The sequence below is a fragment of the Limanda limanda genome, chromosome 7 (genome assembly GCF_963576545.1).
Source record: "Limanda limanda chromosome 7, fLimLim1.1, whole genome shotgun sequence".
NCBI classification, from domain to species: domain Eukaryota; kingdom Metazoa; phylum Chordata; class Actinopteri; order Pleuronectiformes; family Pleuronectidae; genus Limanda; species Limanda limanda.
In genome coordinates this window covers 5,629,569-5,646,781 of record NC_083642.1, presented here as the reverse complement: position 1 = coordinate 5,646,781, position 17,213 = coordinate 5,629,569, and the positions used below count along the sequence as shown (strand labels likewise).

The 17,213-nt window shown below is 45.2% G+C and overlaps 1 protein-coding gene across 1 annotated transcript in view; it reads left to right on the top strand.

Annotated features, from left to right (window-relative positions):
• Positions 1-17,213, top strand: part of hspg2 (heparan sulfate proteoglycan 2) — a 95,815-nt gene that overhangs the window by 8,438 nt on the left and 70,164 nt on the right. Inside the window, exon 2 of the mRNA XM_061074319.1 lies at positions 16,883-17,012. Within this exon, the coding sequence (XP_060930302.1) occupies positions 16,883-17,012 (130 nt within the window). The remainder of the gene's footprint in view (positions 1-16,882; positions 17,013-17,213) is intronic.

Below are 17,213 nucleotides of genomic sequence, written 5' to 3'. Positions count from 1 at the left end.
CAGGACCTAGTTATGAGAGCGGCAGCTGCTAATGGCCGCAGATGTTTTCCGATGAAAGTGCAGCTGCTGTGATTTGATTCAATTTGACAACCAGTAGTCGGATCTCTTTTTGATCTCCTTATTCACAACAACGTGATATAGATGTATTGGTCTCATTATCCTAGCTGCCCTGGCTTCTTGGTCTCCCTTCAGACGGCACCTCCAGCCAAGTCAGGCAATTATTGCTTTAAGAGGAGTAATTAAACGGTTCTTCCTCTGAACTGAGAGCCTGTGTGATTTATGTGGACACATAGAGAAGACTCGTTCGGCTGTGCCAGGATGAAGAGGCCCTGTCTTCCCCACCAGGCTCCACCTGCTGAGGCTCTATTATGACCCCGTCATTGGGTACGAGGGCTGGAGATGAGGGGCGCACCGGGGCCAGAGTCTGGCACAAACACCAGACTGCAGACTTCAGTAAGATTCTCTGGCACAGACATCAGTCTTTGCCTGTGGGCACACGGGCCGCTTCTCTCCAGTCTGTTGTTTCATCAGGGCTTTCCCCCGGCAGGAGTCATAGAAAACAAGATTTGAGGGAGATAATAGAAGCACAATTTGTTTTTCAAAACGGGGACCGGCCAGACAGAGCGAGATTAGGGTCTGATCATCCCTGGCTGCTGCGTCTCTGTGGGCCAGTCAGCATTATTCCTGCAGCTTAGAGGTGGAGCTTGTCTCTCTGGTTTCATTTACCCACTCATTATGTGGGACTAGCTTCAACATCGTAAACAGTGTGGCCAGATGTACGATACTTATCGTATTTGTACAATAATTTTGCCCTCTTTACGATCAATAAGGCATAATGTACGATAATTTGATTATTCTAGTTTTATCAGTTGTAATCTGGATGGTAAAATATTGATCACGTCTGTGTTTACACATCTCTTCTCACGTGAAGTCTTTTCAGCCAATCATGCTTGTGATTATGAACATGACAACACAAATCTTTCCTCTCGTGTTTGAAAATAAGAGCATTATGCATTGAAAATGTCTGTATACTTAATTGCTTCGGTTACTCGACACAGCCTTAAAAACTTCTGTATTTAGCATCCAATCCCTACACTGTACGTTCATTTCTTCAATATACGATAATTTGAAGCTTCTGGTACGATACTTCAACATTTCCGTGGTGCAGCTTCAGGATTCTGTGTATTGAGTCCGACAGCCGGTCGAGTGGCTGAAAACCAGCGTCACCACAGTCCCAAACAAACAGGGTCAGAACAGACACTACACTAAAAGAGAAAATCTAATTCACATTTCTTTGCACGGCCTCATTCAAGGTCTCCACTGGATCCGCTGTTCTTGGGCTCAATGTAAAACATGTGAATTGAAGTTGGCACATAAAGTGGCTCTATAAAATGTGGTGGGAACAGATTTTTCCACTGGGTGGTGGAACAGAAAACACAAGCTTGTTCTGTTCTGTCCCGACAAAACACTCTAACAATCAAACCTAAGCAATAGCGGTATACATTCTTCTTCAAACATGGTTATTATATTCTCGGCCCCTTAGGCAGGAATACTCTGAGCTGAGCTGAGGAAAGAGGTTTGATAATCAGCGTATACCTCCAGGGTCACAAATATGATTTAATCATAGCATGTTTATTTATGTACCATGTTTATTACTGTACAGGGCTGTCAGCGAGGTCAGAAGGAGTGATGTCACCTCACTGGTGAAAGCGGAGTCTTGAATTATCCTCTTTTCTCTTCCTAATTCTTTCAGGGGTCGTGAACTGGCTTGTGCTGGCTTGTCCATTACCACAGCGATAAATCACCTCCAGCGCAGACTGCAGTTAGTTCCTCTGCCTTCCCTCTTCCACCCGACGGGTTAACTTAGCTGATTAACCATCCGAGCTCGGTGTATTTTCACACGGACACACTGGGGGCCTCTTCCCTATAATTAACTCTTATTATAGTAGGAAATGGATGCCTCACATCTGCTCCCAATGAATGGGCAGGTTAACCCGCCTGCTTTCTCAAATTATTGCATAAACTCCTGGCAAACAGATGTCTTTTGTAGGTGTGAGCACACCTTCAAATTAAGGCCTGTCGCTGAATTATGAGGACAGGTGAAAATTCGTCTGTCAACTGTCGGGAGGAAGATCCTCCCAGACTTTGTTTATGGTGGTGAGATGTTGGCCCCTCGGGTTTGTTCGCTGGTTCGAAGCCAAACGCATCCTCCTCAGTTCTCGTTTGACTGGAGGTTCATTAAAAGTGAATCGTATTGAAATGTATGCAGCATGTGTTCAAAGCTGCTCACTCTAGATTGAAAGAAATGACAAACATTCCTTGAGTCCACATGGTCTTGGTTACAATTGTAGACCATTTAATTGCCCCCCCGCATGTATAGAACAAGCGTTCCACCAGGAATGCAGACAAAACTTTTGGGGCCTTAAATAACGACGGTGTTTAAACTTTGGGATGTTCCACGATAATCTCTTACAGCACAATGAATTCCGATGCCTTTCACAGGTATAATTAACAATTCAACAACACAATATATCCTTTAATATTGTGACATATTATAAATTACCTGGTATAAGGGCTTCTGGTCAATTGTCTCACCTTTTTGCAGGTCAGCTGCTGACTTTTATATCCTGCTCCTGGCGAACACTAATGGGATCTTTTTTACAAAGCACAGGGAGGGATCGTTAAAAAAGCTCCTGCGTCCAGGGTGCATGTCTCCAATGAACGGCCTCAATAAGGGTTTGTGGTTCCAATTAGCAACACAATGCTGGGATTATTACTCATTAGTTCAGGCACAAACACACAAGAATATTAGGGGGTAATTCTATTTCACCCAGAAATGACATGAGTGGCACACATGGGTGTTATTATCTTTTTTAATTAATAGATAAGAGTTTATTAAGCCGCAGAATATGTGGACACAGTGTCTCTGCTGCACTTGCAGACTCAAGGCCTTCATGTTAGATATAAGCACAACAGAATTCATGATATAAACTATGTGAAAAATGTGTACTAATGGCCTTGGTATCATGTGTCATCTTACACCAAGTTCGCAGTTAATTTTACGGCCCATGTTATTTCACTTCCCTCAAATAATTGCTGTTTTGTGGATAAAGATGTTTTAAATAAAATAATAACATAAAACAGATGTTTATACCCTTGTTCCACACTCATATAACTGAGGAGTGAAGTCACATAATGCAGATGAACAGTGAAATCACAGTAATTCATTGTGACCCGGTTTGTTTTTTGGTCTGTTTACACTGCGGTTGATGCTGTGTTTGCTTTCAGGTTTTTGTCCTCCTCTGCACATGCAGGCAGTTTATTTGCGGGACTATCTCGTGGAGGAAGGGTTAGTGAAGTAAAGGAAGTGTTTAATTTAGCTCAGGGATTTTATCTGGCTCTCACAGCGTCAGATCCAGCAGGCGTGGTCCTGTCTGGGGGAATTCCTTCTCCTAAGTGAATGTGGGTTATGGCTCTCAACTCAAATGCTCTTCTGTCGTGTTTACTTTCCAGATTTTACGCTGTTTTCTACCTGTTATTAATCGTCAGATCTGACTTAATGCCTTGTGGTGCGCACGATCCAAAGTTAAACCAGATGTGCTTTAAGGGTTTGATAGTTGGTGACTCACTTTATGAGTCTGTTTGTTTCAGAGGGGATAATTCACCTCCTTCAGTCAACCTGTGAATCATTACAACATGAGCAACATCACAACCTGCTACACAATCCATGTGATAGAGCGGTGAATGATCCCTGCAGGCGAACAGTCTAGACAGGAAGAGTCACAGTCTACGTGGGTCAATGTACAGTAGAAGTAATCCTGCTGATAAAGTCAAGCTTCAATGACTCCTGAAATATTTGATCTATGATTAAACAGGTAGAACATATGACCTAAATCATTAAAAGCAGGAGAGCTATTGCATTTAATGGATATACAGTCCTAAAGGTGTAAATTATAATAAAAAGACATTTCCACATGGCTGAATAAGATACTGTTCCAGACATCAGGCCCTTTAACACTATAAATGATGCGGGAAAAGGGGGAGACGTCTCAAGAGGCTCTTGTAAAGCCCCTTGTTGACCTTGGACAAAAGTAATGACGGGACTTCTGTTTATCTCCCATCCAACAGCCTTCCCCCCCCGACCCTCATTCATAACCATATCTTCATCCTGCACTCTCTCTGTTTGCTTACCCAAAGTCTGCTCGGAGACCCGACTTGGGTTTGGGCCGACTTGGATTTCCATCCTTGTTTCTAAAGTCTCCAACTTTAGAAACGGCACAATTAAGTTCTTGTGCGAGTGCTCAACTGTTAAAACAACAGCTGCCAAAATGTGTTAAAAACTTAAGTGATTGAGCCAAAGGAACGACTGCTTCTGTTCCACCAGGGAAGAATGAAATCCAGAAGGGGAATTTATGAGCTTATGAAGATATAGAAATTGTTAAATACAGAAAATGTAACTTGAACCTAGTGTTTTTGAGCAGCGGCTACCTCGAGTAATACAGGTGAACTAATCCTCTTTATAGGGCCGGGCTTCTCTGACGAGCCAAAACTAAAGCGCTTTACACCGAGTGAAATCCAACCTTCACATCACTTGAATTCCCAAGATCCTTCTCCTTCAACCGACCTCCAGGAGATAATCCGCTTCTTTGCAAGTGTCCTGCCCCTTGATCCTTTGTCAAGGGGTGACAGAGGGAGCTGGATCAGAGCAAATGGAGAAGATGGGAGCCAATCAGAATTAAGGCATTTCCCGCCGACAAAGTGGGTACCTGATCCCCTCTCACATACCGAGCCCCATAATTGGCCTAAGGAATGTTCACCTTTCTGTGCTTTGGTTTATCGTTAAAGGAGAAAAGCTCGCTGGCTTTTTTGGAGGGTGGTGAAGATATGCCTTGATCCTCGGATTGGGGGGGAAATAAACGACTTCCTTCTCCGAGCGTAGATTACAACCTTCAGGAAAGTCCCTTGTTAGACCGAAGCCTAAGGTCACATCGCCGCTAACCAGAGAGTGGGCGGATTTGCTTGGAAACATTCTTGTCCATGTTGGGTCAGTGGAATTCTCTCCGCTAGGACAAAAAGAGTGTGTCCTGTCTTCTAACTGAATCCCATTCTCGCAGGGTCTGAGGAGCTGGAGTTTTCTTGCTTTACATCCGAGCTGCTTTCCATGTGCAGTGCAGATGTGGGTGTGCCAGCGAGCTGTGCAGCGGTTGGCTGCGCCTGCCACCACTCAGAGCGTTTTCTGAAACATGGCTTTCTTCACTGTTTATTGGTTCTTGTCCAGGCTTAACCTCAAATGGGGAGATGAGGGCCCGGCCGGCCTCGGCAGCAGACGGCCTTCTGTACAGGACCTCTGAGGATAGACCTGGAAAATGCATGTGTAGAGTTTCACATTGGAAAGAGCCTCATTCAAGAGAATCGTTGAACTACACAGCAACCATTTAACTCATTGTGGCTTTGACCATATTCCAAATAGTTAGAAGCTTGGAGAAACGGATTCTTGCTTGTCTCATATTGCAGGTTATACGTTTCCCTAGTCTTGTTTAAGCTGATGCTGGAGATATGTCCCTCACTAGACCTTGTTCACCCCCTGTTCTGCATGTGGCACCTCTCAGGGCCTCTGGAGGCGGCTGTAATAACACCTGCAGCTACACTTCTCCTGATATTTTTATCTCCAGGGAATTCCACCTGTGTTCTCGAAGCTCTCCTGCTTGTTAGCATGGGACTTTGACACAGATTTCGTTCAATCTCGCGGACATGCTTCATTAAATCCCTGCTGGATCCAGAAAGTAAACACACAAGCTTCCATAACAGAGATGGGAGCAGAGTTTAGTATCATGGATGACGTAAGACGGCAGCAGCTGCAGAGAACCTGCTTCTGGAACAGAATTTTCAGCCTTCATTAGTCCTCCCAGCAGACCCAGTCCGTGTTCTCATCCCAGTTTAAATCCGAATAAACAAGTGCAGCTGACTTGGAAGACATGCTGGCATTTGAAGCAAAAATGGCAAACTCAGAAATGGCTTTGTATTTGTCAGTGTGAAACTGGTTATTTGTGTTGTTCTGCCAAAACATACTGTGTGTAACGTGAGGGTTTTCATTATGGTCCTATCTGTGATTCCCCCTAATAACTGTGACCAATTAAAATGAGGCCTCAGTTTGTGCTGCATATAAAAGGATTTCATCTTCAAGAGAAAGAGGAGCCAGTGTAGTGGGGGAACGCTAAGTCCAGGCACAGATGGTCCACCTGTAAGATGTCGTTCTTGCAGTTCCTGGAGGAGTATTAAAGGATATGAGATATATAGGGGCCCATTGATGTGGACATTAAATAGAACAGACTCCTTTGTTGGGTTCAGGACCCGATTTAGTGATTTTTCATGTGTACAATCAGAAAGTAGGAGAATCCTTCCAAACATTATTAGAAAATAAATCCCCACAGCAACAGTTTTTATGCTTGAAGACAAATAGAAGTCCATCATCTTTTTCATGTGGTTGTATCAGATGATCCTCCAGTGGAAAGAACCCATTGTCAGTGGGTTTGTGTCGTGTAAATGTGTCTCAGGTTTCCTTCCTTCCCCATTGACTCCCACAAGAGCCCACAATACTCCCACAGATACTTTCTTTAATCTGGGTATTTGAGATTGTTAAAGAGAGAACGCTCTTCATGCTTTTCTGTGTGGGCTGTGATGAAAGTTGACCTTTTCTTGTTGCCCGTGGATATTCTTCTGAGGCTAGATCTGATTTCTCCTACTCTGCACATCTCGTGTACTCCCACTTTTGACTTTCCCATGGTGCGCAGGTTAGCAAAAAACAGCTGTCAGGTAATTTCCAATGGGGCTTGAAAGACGAGGATAACCCCTGAATACCTCCTCTCCTTTCTGTCTTTGATGAATCAGTCAATAGGAGACTACAGTGTCTTGTCTGTTGTTCAGTGCAGAACATCTGTAGAGGAGCGGAGCCGTCTTTCCTGCCGCAGCCCCATTATGTTTATGTTAATGTACCGAACAGCTGAGAAACAATATCACATCACGTTCTGTGGACTTAATTTTTTTTTTTGTAAGTCTTGGCAGAGCAAACAGAGCATCGCTGAAAGACTTGGTGGGAAGAAAAGGGGAAAGTCTCTGATGTGCAGATGGTGCCCGACAAAGAGTTCTGTCCTGTGAACAGCAGGTTTTGTTGTGATGTGAGAAGCTCAAAGTGAATCTTGGGTTACTGAACAAAGAGCAAGTTGGAACCTCTTCCCTCCAGAAGCTTCACGTTGTTCCCTTTCTGCCAAACCTCAGCTAATTCTGAGATCGCCATCCCAAATAGCATGACCTTGGGAACTGGCGGAAAGTGGCTTTAGCAACATGACATTTCCTTCCTCCAGCCAGTCCGGACCAAACGGCCGGTTGTCACTAAGTCAATCCTCCTGGGTAATCTATTACTGCAGCCATGCAAAGCTTTGGTTCCCGCAGCCCAGTGGAAAGCCTTACTCCCAGATCGCTGCTGCTCCAAATGTCCAGTTTGTTCCATAAACGGTTGCATAAGCTGCATACTTAGAGAGATTTTCTCTACTTAGCCCACTTTTCCCACACAGTGTAACGATGAACTAATCGACTATGATACGCAGGGGGGGCGGGGGCGGAGAATGAGCTGGTTCTGGCCCATGATTACGTGGGACTACGCAAGTGTGGCCAAGTCAACAGGTGGCGTCCGATTAGTTGGTCCTGAGGCGAGAGAGAGAAAGAGACAACGGTGAATTGAACACTTGTGCTGCGTCACTGAAGGGAAACCGGAGCGTGATTACAGATCCATCAAACAGCTGCTGCTGCTTCCTCCCTGAAGCTGAGACGCTCGACAAACCTTCACGTCCACTCAGCCGAGTCTGTCGTTAGGTTTCAAATGGTAAAATAAAAATCACATTTCACACACATTTAATCTTAAATTGCCAAGAGGGATGATTATATCTATTTGGCTCTGCCTAGAATATCTCAATAATTGGTAAAAGGATAGACGTTACATTTAAAAAGTAGGTGTTATTGTTCATAAGTTGAATTATTCAACGACTGTTGGATGAATTACCACCTTGTACATTCATGGTTCCCAAAGGTTGATTGTCTCAACTTCTACTGGATAGATTAACATGAATATTTTAGACTTTAGACATCAGAATGAATTGCCATAGCTTTGGTTATTCCTTAAGGTTTAAACAACCACTGCCACCATTATTTTGGTTTATGATGAAAGATATATCCACGTATCTCACTCATATTCCGTGATAGTTGACTAAAGTTAGCTGCTTACATACGGGACATATTAAAACTATGATGAACTCTTGAGCTCCAGATACCCACAGCTCCTGTCCTTCAGTTTCCTGCAGCTGGAGTTCAAGTTGGGCTTCGTCCTGGTCGCTGCTTTGAGCTTCATGTTGGGATACCTTCGACCCCGGATCCCGTCCAGTTCCCCCAGTGGGAAGCAAAGCAGACATCTTGAATGACACATCCGTGCTTTCGGAGGGACTTTCTGTTATAAATAAACAGGCCGGGGGGGCAGGAGGAGCCGGAGCTGCTCTTCCCCTCTGGGCCGCGGCCGGCCTCAGCTCCTCGCCTGTCAGCTGTCGTCTGGGGGAACTGGAGCTGCCCCCCCGGTCCCCTCCACCCTCCAGGTCACTCTCTCCCAAATGTTACCGGAAACACACACTATTTATAGACCCCGTGAGTTACTCTCAATGTTTATGTTTCATGTGACACTTAGTTCAGGTGAGATAGGATCTGATTATATTTTTCCACTTATGCTATTTTTAATACACTCAGCTATTTTTTTGGTTGTATATACGCTGTTAAACACTGGAGCTCAGCCTTGTCTTATTCATTAGAGTATAAACATTTACCAGAATACTTTTCTCACAGTAAGAGCAACAGTAGTTTTAAGAGCTAAACCTCAAATCCAATAAATCTCCTCTCCCACAAACCACGGAGCCAGTTAAAACACAAAAGGTGCAGTTGGCTGAAATGTGCTTCCAGTGTTTTTGTGCACGTATCTATCCGTCCATGTGTGTGTGTGTAAATATCTTAATACCTGCATGTGTGAATAAAGGTTTTGACAGTGGAGGGGCTCAAAGTTCCACCACTGGACAAACTGTGGTCACAATCCTAGGTGGTCTCTGGACTCAGGGTCCTGCTGGGGCCCCTGTTGGGTGATAATTGAAAAGACGTTGCTTCTGAGGGTGTCAGCTGGGCCTTCACGCAACTGGATGTTTGGGTGGAATGTGTTCACGCTCAATTATCCCACCCACAGTGAAAATGAAGTACAGTCCAGCTTTTAAAAACACTCTCTGCTCCCTGAGCTGTAGCCTGAAGACATTTTTCTTTTGGATTACCCATGATTAGCCAGAAAACATACTCTGGGCAATATAATAAATACTTTAAAACTAAAATCACAAAGGAAACATAACTAAAGAGACTTGCTCTGCTCTGCTGTGCTGCTGTTTGTATGCACACCCATCAGATAGCATTCTGGTCAGCGTTGAGCTCGGGTGTCGGGTTTCACACCGCGCTCTCGATCTCTGCTCTCTGTCTGGTCGCGGTGTCGCCAGGCTGCGACCTTTGGCCTATAATATATCATCACGACTCACCCCCACTTTGCAAATTCTTCTATTTGGAGCCCATTCGGAAATGTAACAGCAAACTGCAAAGCTCAGAGATGTACATTAACGAGTCCCTGTGGGGTTTTTCTTTATTTGGGGCATCAGTCAGCTGTGGAGAAATGTGTGCTGACGATTTCAGATTTGCTATAATTTGCTTGTGCAGCAAAAACTCACCATTTGGTACAGTACCGCTGGCCAAAGTCAACCCAGGTCTGTTGTTAAGTAGGTGTGGTCGTAAGGTTTTGCAAGTGCGTACAAGTGTAAGCGTGTGTACATGCTGAGGATTTATTTGCTCACCCTCCTTTAACTTTGATCTCGGTGAAACAAGAAAGAGAAAACGGACAAATTACTTTTTTTAACTTTAACTGCAGCTCTTCAAACATCCTTTTTGTCCTGTGCTGCTGCAACATGTTCTCAAGTTCCTACAGGCCGGCTGCTTACTTTGTAATGCCTCCCTGCTCAGTGAAAGGATCGTGTAAAAAGAGAGGAGTCAGTGAGTTTGTGTGGCAGACGCTGACGAGCTGGAGACAGCTCGCCACAGAAGAGATGGAGCAGATAGGAGAACACAAAAGACAGTCTTATGTGTCTTTTTGTTGGATTACATCAAGGTGTAGTGGGTTTGATTTCCATGCATATGATGAACTTGCAGTGTTTTGTACACATCAGAGTCTGTTAGCGGGACGTGTGGAGAACTGCTGCGAATGTGAAAGAAAATGAATGAACGCCTTGTGTGGCTGCAGAGGGAGCATTCAGGTGATGTCATTCGAGGCAGTGTTGGTTGCGGCTGAAGGCTACAAGTTTTGAAAATGGAAAAAAAAATCGTGGGTGTAGAGTTGGGAAGAAGTGAGATTACCAGACCTCTGTAGCCACCTGTTTTCCTGAGAAAGAGGAATGTATGGAATAAAAAAAAACCAGGAGATTTATGGATCCGCTGCGTTGATTTGTGTTATTTTCTTAAACCTCTGTCATGAAGCTGACTGTGATTTACTCCGCCGTGCTAAACTGGCATCTCTTTAGCACATTGCACTCGGCTGCATCACCTTGCAGCAGCACATGCATCTGAAAAGTCCTCACGATTGTTGCAAGAGGCCGAGCTCCGCTGCCTAGTTCCACTGGGAGACTGAGCTTATTGTAAAATGTATGGCATGGCTGTTGTGTGGGAGAGAGAATAAATGACCCGGGGGAAGATGCCTAGGCAGGAACTCCAAGCATTTGTTCAAAAATGTGGACTTATCCTTCACTTCTTACTCCCTGGCCTCTTTCCCTCCTCTCAGCAAGTCCTCTTTTCTCTGAGAAGAATCCAGTGTTTTTGCTGCACCCACAGTATTAGTCATGGAACACTTTGAGGAGACAATCTGTGCACGTTGTCAAAAGAGTGTTTGTCTTTTGGATGGAGAGCCTCCTTCCACTTCCTCCCGGCCCAATCACCTTGGATTAAACCCTGTGGAGATGTCAGGGGGCTGTGGAGAGCAGGAGGGCTTCACTCATCGGGCTCTTTATGCAGCAGGGGCCCAGGCAGAGGGTCCGGGTGTCAGGAGTGACAGTTTGTCTGTTACCCACCACTCCAAGCACGAGTTAAACACAAGGAAAACTCTGTCTCTGTCATTCACAAACATTCCCAGAGCCCCCCTGTTGTCACAACTTTGTTGTGGAAAATCCTGGGGCGTCCGCAACTCTTGCACCTGCACGTGTGTGGACACGGATCAGTTCTCCTCGGCTTGACGTCCTTCCTCCCTCTCTTTTATCACCCTTTCACTAAACAAGGCCAAGAATGCCACAAAATACCCCTTTCCCCCGCCCCAATGTCAAGATCACCATGTTTGTGTAAAGCATGTTATGGTGTCAGTTTCTTTTGTTTTATTCTCGGAAAAAAGCCGAGGCCTCTGCAGGTAGTTTTCAATACCGAGAAATACCTTTCTCCTCAAGTGAGGCTTTGGGGATCCTAATCTCTCTGTGTACGTGTGCAACCATCATTTATTTCTACATTATCAAGGTGCTGTCATGGACCTGATTTAATGCAAACGTGTTATGACTCCTGCACCTACTCCACAGATAGCAGTGGGTGAAGTAAAGGGAGTGCAGGGCTTCGGCAGCTCAGGCGTCACGGTGCCTGGCAGCGCTTGGCGGGCTCCTTCCCTTCAGCCTGCTCTACCTAAAGAGAAGTGTCCAGCTTCCATCCGCTTAATGCTCTCTGCAGTTTACATTACATTCCTGTTTAGTGCAGGCGGCTCCTTCGCGTTTAAGCAGATATTGTAAGTCGGAAAGAGGGCGAGCAGCAAAGCGAGGTGGAGGGATGGAAGGTCGAGGAGGTCGGGGAATTCATCTTGTGAAGGTTTTTTCTGGTGATGCCTGTCCACTGCCTGCACAAAAGGTCACAACTTGCTATCTGAATCAATTGATTGCTATGAGCAATGCGGTGCGCTGCCTTTTCATCTTTCTATGTTTGCCTATCACACGCTCCGGTGGAGACGAATGCAGACAGGTTGTGGGAGCTCAGGAGATGCTTTAAATGCTAAACCCCTGCAGCCGCCATCAGGAAATGGTGTCACATATTTTCATGAGCGAGCGTCACTCCTGTGAGACTCATGTCTAGAATACGCCGGGTCCAGTTCCTCAGTGTCTGCACAACACAGCGCCTCTGCCTTTAAGATGCTTTTCACAGATTGTCCTGCAGCTGCATCTGTGGGCTTATTAGCCGAGTGGGCGAATCAAGTCCCTGTGCAGAATTCTTCTCACGCTGCCTCTGACAGGCTCTGGCTGTTAAAGAGATGTAACCGGGACGAGAAACCCAGAGTGTGGGTGTGTGTTTGCATGTGCTACCACATGTCGGTGCATCTGTGTGCTCTCAAATGTTATATATTGTGTGCCTCAGAGACAGTAGCAATGATTTTAGATGTTTTAAGACTTCTAAAAGCATAATATAGTCCTTAAATCCAAGTAATCATTGCATAAAACTTTGGTCATTTTGATGTCGAGCTAGTTTTTATGAACATTTGCCATTCATGTGGAAATGTAGCTGCAAGAAACACACATTTGGAAAAGCCCATGTCTGTGATGCATTGCAGAAAAACCCCAACATTTGAAATTCCGATCCCTCGAGATTCTCCAACTCCACAGAAAAGTTGTCAGTGGAACAGCCAGAAACTTCAAAACTCCCAGTATCTTGCATATCCCTCACAAAGCCTGTGCTTGCTTATTGCTTCTCCTCTGGGTTTAATTTCCTGACAGTTACTTCATGTCTGTGAACGCTTTCCAGTAGCTGAATTTAAAATGTCTGATGCCAGAGCTTGAAGGATACGTGTGGCAGTGATATTACGTATATCTTGGAATTCTTAACATATACCGAAATAAAGTACACCCTTTGCAGTCTGCATCCCTCCCCTTGGTATAGTTTCTTCCAAGATGCATGTCAGGTTATGGTTCGTTGTACAGTGTAGGGGATGCAGCTACATTGTACCCACAACGTTAATAATGCATGGGTATATATTGACGTTAAGACTCTTCAAACCAACTCAAAATCAATGTGGGAAAAGACAAACGATTTAATTATCTGTGCAAAGCAAGGCCTAAGAACAGCCAGTTTTATTCAGGGGTAAACTCATGTTACAGTTCTTGACTTCAGGATGAGCTTCTCTGAAAACAGTTCGCTCGAAGCAGCTCGATCTTCTCAGGAGAACCAGTATCCTCGGTGTTGGTCGGCTAATTTTAGATTTAGTGTACAGAACTCTTGTTGTTGTGGTCACCAGAGTTGTAAGTTGGAAACTCAACGTTCCAGGAAACTCAAAAGTAGACGAGGATAGAGGATTGCTACTTCTAACAAATTGGTGTGAAACATGTATGAACTGGTCTAAAAATAATAACTCAAGATACAGTAGTTACCAAGCGAGCATTAGTGAAGGAGTGGGGTTTTATAAAGAATACCACATTAGCCGCGGCAGCATTATCGCAGTATCAAAGTTAAACATACTAAATCCCATAATACACCGTTAAACCTTATCCCAGTGAGTCAGATGAAAAAAAAAGCATGAGACATTTGTTCTTGTGGCCTGGAGGTGATCTAGAAGCTCTGAACAACTGTCTCGTCCAGTTCAGGAAACAAAGATGTTGAGGTCCCAGCAGGTCTCCAGCTGCAGGACTCGACGACAGCTGATGCTCGTACCGTCCTGAAAGGATATTGGCTCGGTAACTTCCAGTCCGACCCAATCTTTTCTTCCCAGAATTCCCTGCTCCCGTCCTGTGGCTTCTTCAACTGTTCGTGGACCAAGTTGGGGTAATTTCCCTCGGTCCTTCCAAACAGCAGCTGGGGCCGATTTAAGGTTTTCGTCGTCAGGCTTCTGTAAAGCGTCACCTGTTCCTCATTATCTATGGATTCTCTCCTTCCCTTGTTGTAGAGCCGCCGAGACTTCGTCTAACAGGGCGAACATTGTGCATTGCAGTCAGAGTAACTCATAAGCAAACAACGGAATTCCTCCTGACTGGAATGTGTGCGCTCGTGTGTGTCTTTGTTACACGCGTGTACGATACGCATGTGTATGTGCTTGCCCGCTCTCCTCAAGCGTATATACCTGGCAGCCATATGTCCAGCTGGAAATTGCAACAAGTTACTAGAGCGAGGAGCTCCTGAGGCCGGTGTCCTCTGGGTGGGGCGGCGTTCAAAGAAACACAAAGTGGGTCGGGACCTTTAATCTGGAGGGAGAGATAACTCTGACGCTGCAGACATGTCTCAACTGTGAGGCGGAGGGCAAAGGTCACGCCGGCTTTTTGAACTGGAACACAGAAGCATAGTGAGAAAGTGAATTATGTGAAGTTCCCAACTCTCTCTCCTAAGATGAGGTCAGTTTGACATCGTAAATCAAGTGCAGCCGACCATGTTGAAGTTCAGGTGCAAATATGGACTCGAACAGCAAAAGTTTTTTGCCGAGATGGCACCCAGTGTGGCCAGATGATAGCACGTCCCAAGGGAGTGGGAAGCAGGAGATGATCACACCGACGGTTGGCTGGTCGGCACGACTGAAAAGAATCTGGTTAGTCAGCAGTTTCCCTTTGAAAATGTCCCGGGATTGTTGTTGTAAGGGTGTTGGGTCAGGGCAGAGAGGATTTGGGGGGATAGATCCAGTTATTTATTAGCCGGAGACACTTAAATGGGAAAACCGCCATGACAGAGTTGGGTGGAAATAGGAACTGGCGGGCCATGCCAACTGGAAATGCCAGGGGTGGCGTCCAGCCAGAGTCGTAACTCAACTTATAGCTGGAGTCCGGACGGTCTGGGTGTCGAGATGGTGAGAGCAGAGATAACCAAACCCCCACCGGGCTCCACCGGGCGACACAGGGAACTTTATCAAGATGATCAGATAGAGGAGCTCAGCTTTGAGTCTCCTCAGGAAGCATACGGGTTGATTAGGTGTCTGACAAGAAGATGAAGAGGATCATGAAAAGCCTTGTTCTGATTAAAACTAAACTAATTTAATCCTAGAATACGCTCTTACTCCAAACTAAGGCTATTTATCTTGGCTGTTTTGATGCATTGATTAGAATTTTCTTGACAATATTTTCAATGTGAAACCTTAGTTTTGTTGCTTAGGCGAAAACAACAATTTTCTACATTGGTGATAACAGTAAAAACACTTGTTTCTCTATCCATTCATCCATCACCTGTATAGCTTATCCTCTGAGGCTCATGGGGGGGGGGGGGGGCGTACACCTAGAGACAAACAACCATATAAAGACACACCTTAAGTCTACACACATCTCTCTTTAAATACGTTTCTCTAGGGGTATCAACGTCTATGGGTGTAAAAGCTCTTAAGCAATAGTACAAGAACCTTTTCCTGACAAAAACTGTCTTAAAGACCTAATTCAGAATAAGTGCAAATCTGAAGCTACATCCTATCTACTGTGTTTTATTTTGCTGTTTAAAATTAGAAGTTTGTCTTAGTTTGAAAACTCTGCATTGACTCATGGATGGACAATAACTGAGATGCTTGTAAATCCTGACACTGGGAAGGAGATCATTTTGTTTTTTAAAATGAATGAAAGAACACATTAGTATGAATGTAGCCTGATCTAAACTCCAGTGCAAAGTCACTTGACTGTTTTGAATCCTTGGTGGTCCTGACACGTTCAGGCATCAAGGTGTGATTCCCCTGCTGAGCCGTGTTTACTCTCAGTGCAGGGCCCAGGACACCGAAGCCCCCGGGGGCCAGACTCTGCATTTTCAGTTTCCCTCGGTCACACCCCCCCGCCATTGTTCCATTCATACAACAAGCTGAATGACACGGAGATCACAGTCAAGTGCACAACCTGCACTTTGAGAGGCGGCATTTATCTCATGGGTTTTTACTGCTGCAGGTGACATAATGTTTCCATGAGAGACTCCTTCCCTTGGCTGAGGAGCTGTCGTGAACAAGTAGTTGTGGAATGCTGGGTTGTTGTTGTTGTTGTTGTTGTTGTCTTTACCCCAGGGTGGGTGGGTTGTTGTTAAGGGGGGGGGGGTGTTTAAAGTGTACTTAAAGAGATTTGAGTCATTCTGATCTGAACGCAGCTGCTTTCCCTGTATTTCAGACATTTCTTTAGTGTTAGTCTGTGTGTGTATGTGTGTGTGTGTGTGTGTGTGTGTGTTAGTCTGTGTGTGTGTGTGTGTGTGTGTGTGTGTGTGTGTGTGTGTGTGTGTGTGTGTGTGTGTGGGTGTGTGTGTGTGTTAGTGTGTGTGTGTGTGTGTGTGTGTGTGTGTGTGTGTGTGTGTGTGTGTGTGTGTGTGTGTGTGTGTGTTTGTGTGTGTTAGTCTCTGTGTGTGAGTGTGAGTGTGTGTGTGTGTGTGTGTGTTAGTCTCTGTGTGTGAGTGTCTGTGAGTGTGTGTGTGTGTGTTAGTCTCTGTGTGTGAGTGTGTGTGAGTGTGTGTGTGTGTGTGTGTGTTAGTCTCTGTGTGTGAGTGTGTGTGTGTGTTTGTGTGTGTGTGTGTGTGTGTGTGTGTTAATCTCTGTGTGTGTGTGTGTGTGTGTGTGTGTGCGAGTGCAGTCAGCTGTGAATATCTGTTGCCAACTTCCTCTATATAAGTTATAAAACTCAACGACAAATCCTGCTGTGAAAACGCTTCTTGAGCCCTAAATGCAAACTGTGGAGTCGCCCGTCAGGAGATAACAAATAGTAAATGTAAACACACCACAATGCCCGGTTTCCCGTCTCAGCGTTTGTTTCCCCAGCGTCTGGGTGTAACCTTTCCCTGTGGAGACTTCAACCCCTGTAAATCTCTGTGTCTGCTGCAGGTGACTCAGGCCTCCAAGGTGTGGGGGGAGGTCCCGCTGCCGGAGGACTTGGAGTCGAAGAAGGACGTCCAGGCGTCTCCGAGCTTACTGGACGACGACGAGGACTTTGCAGCCGATGAAGCTTCGGGAGGTGGGTTCCAGAGAGGATGTGTTACCGCAAAACCACAGCAACAGCTGCCCTCAATTCATGGGAACTGTCTTTTTATTTTTCAGAATGCATTCCTCAGATTGTTAACTCATCCCAAAACCGACACCAGGGGACTGTTACTGATTTTGAAGATTTCATCCATATGAACGCTAACTTGCAGGATTCACACTTTTCAGGGGGAAT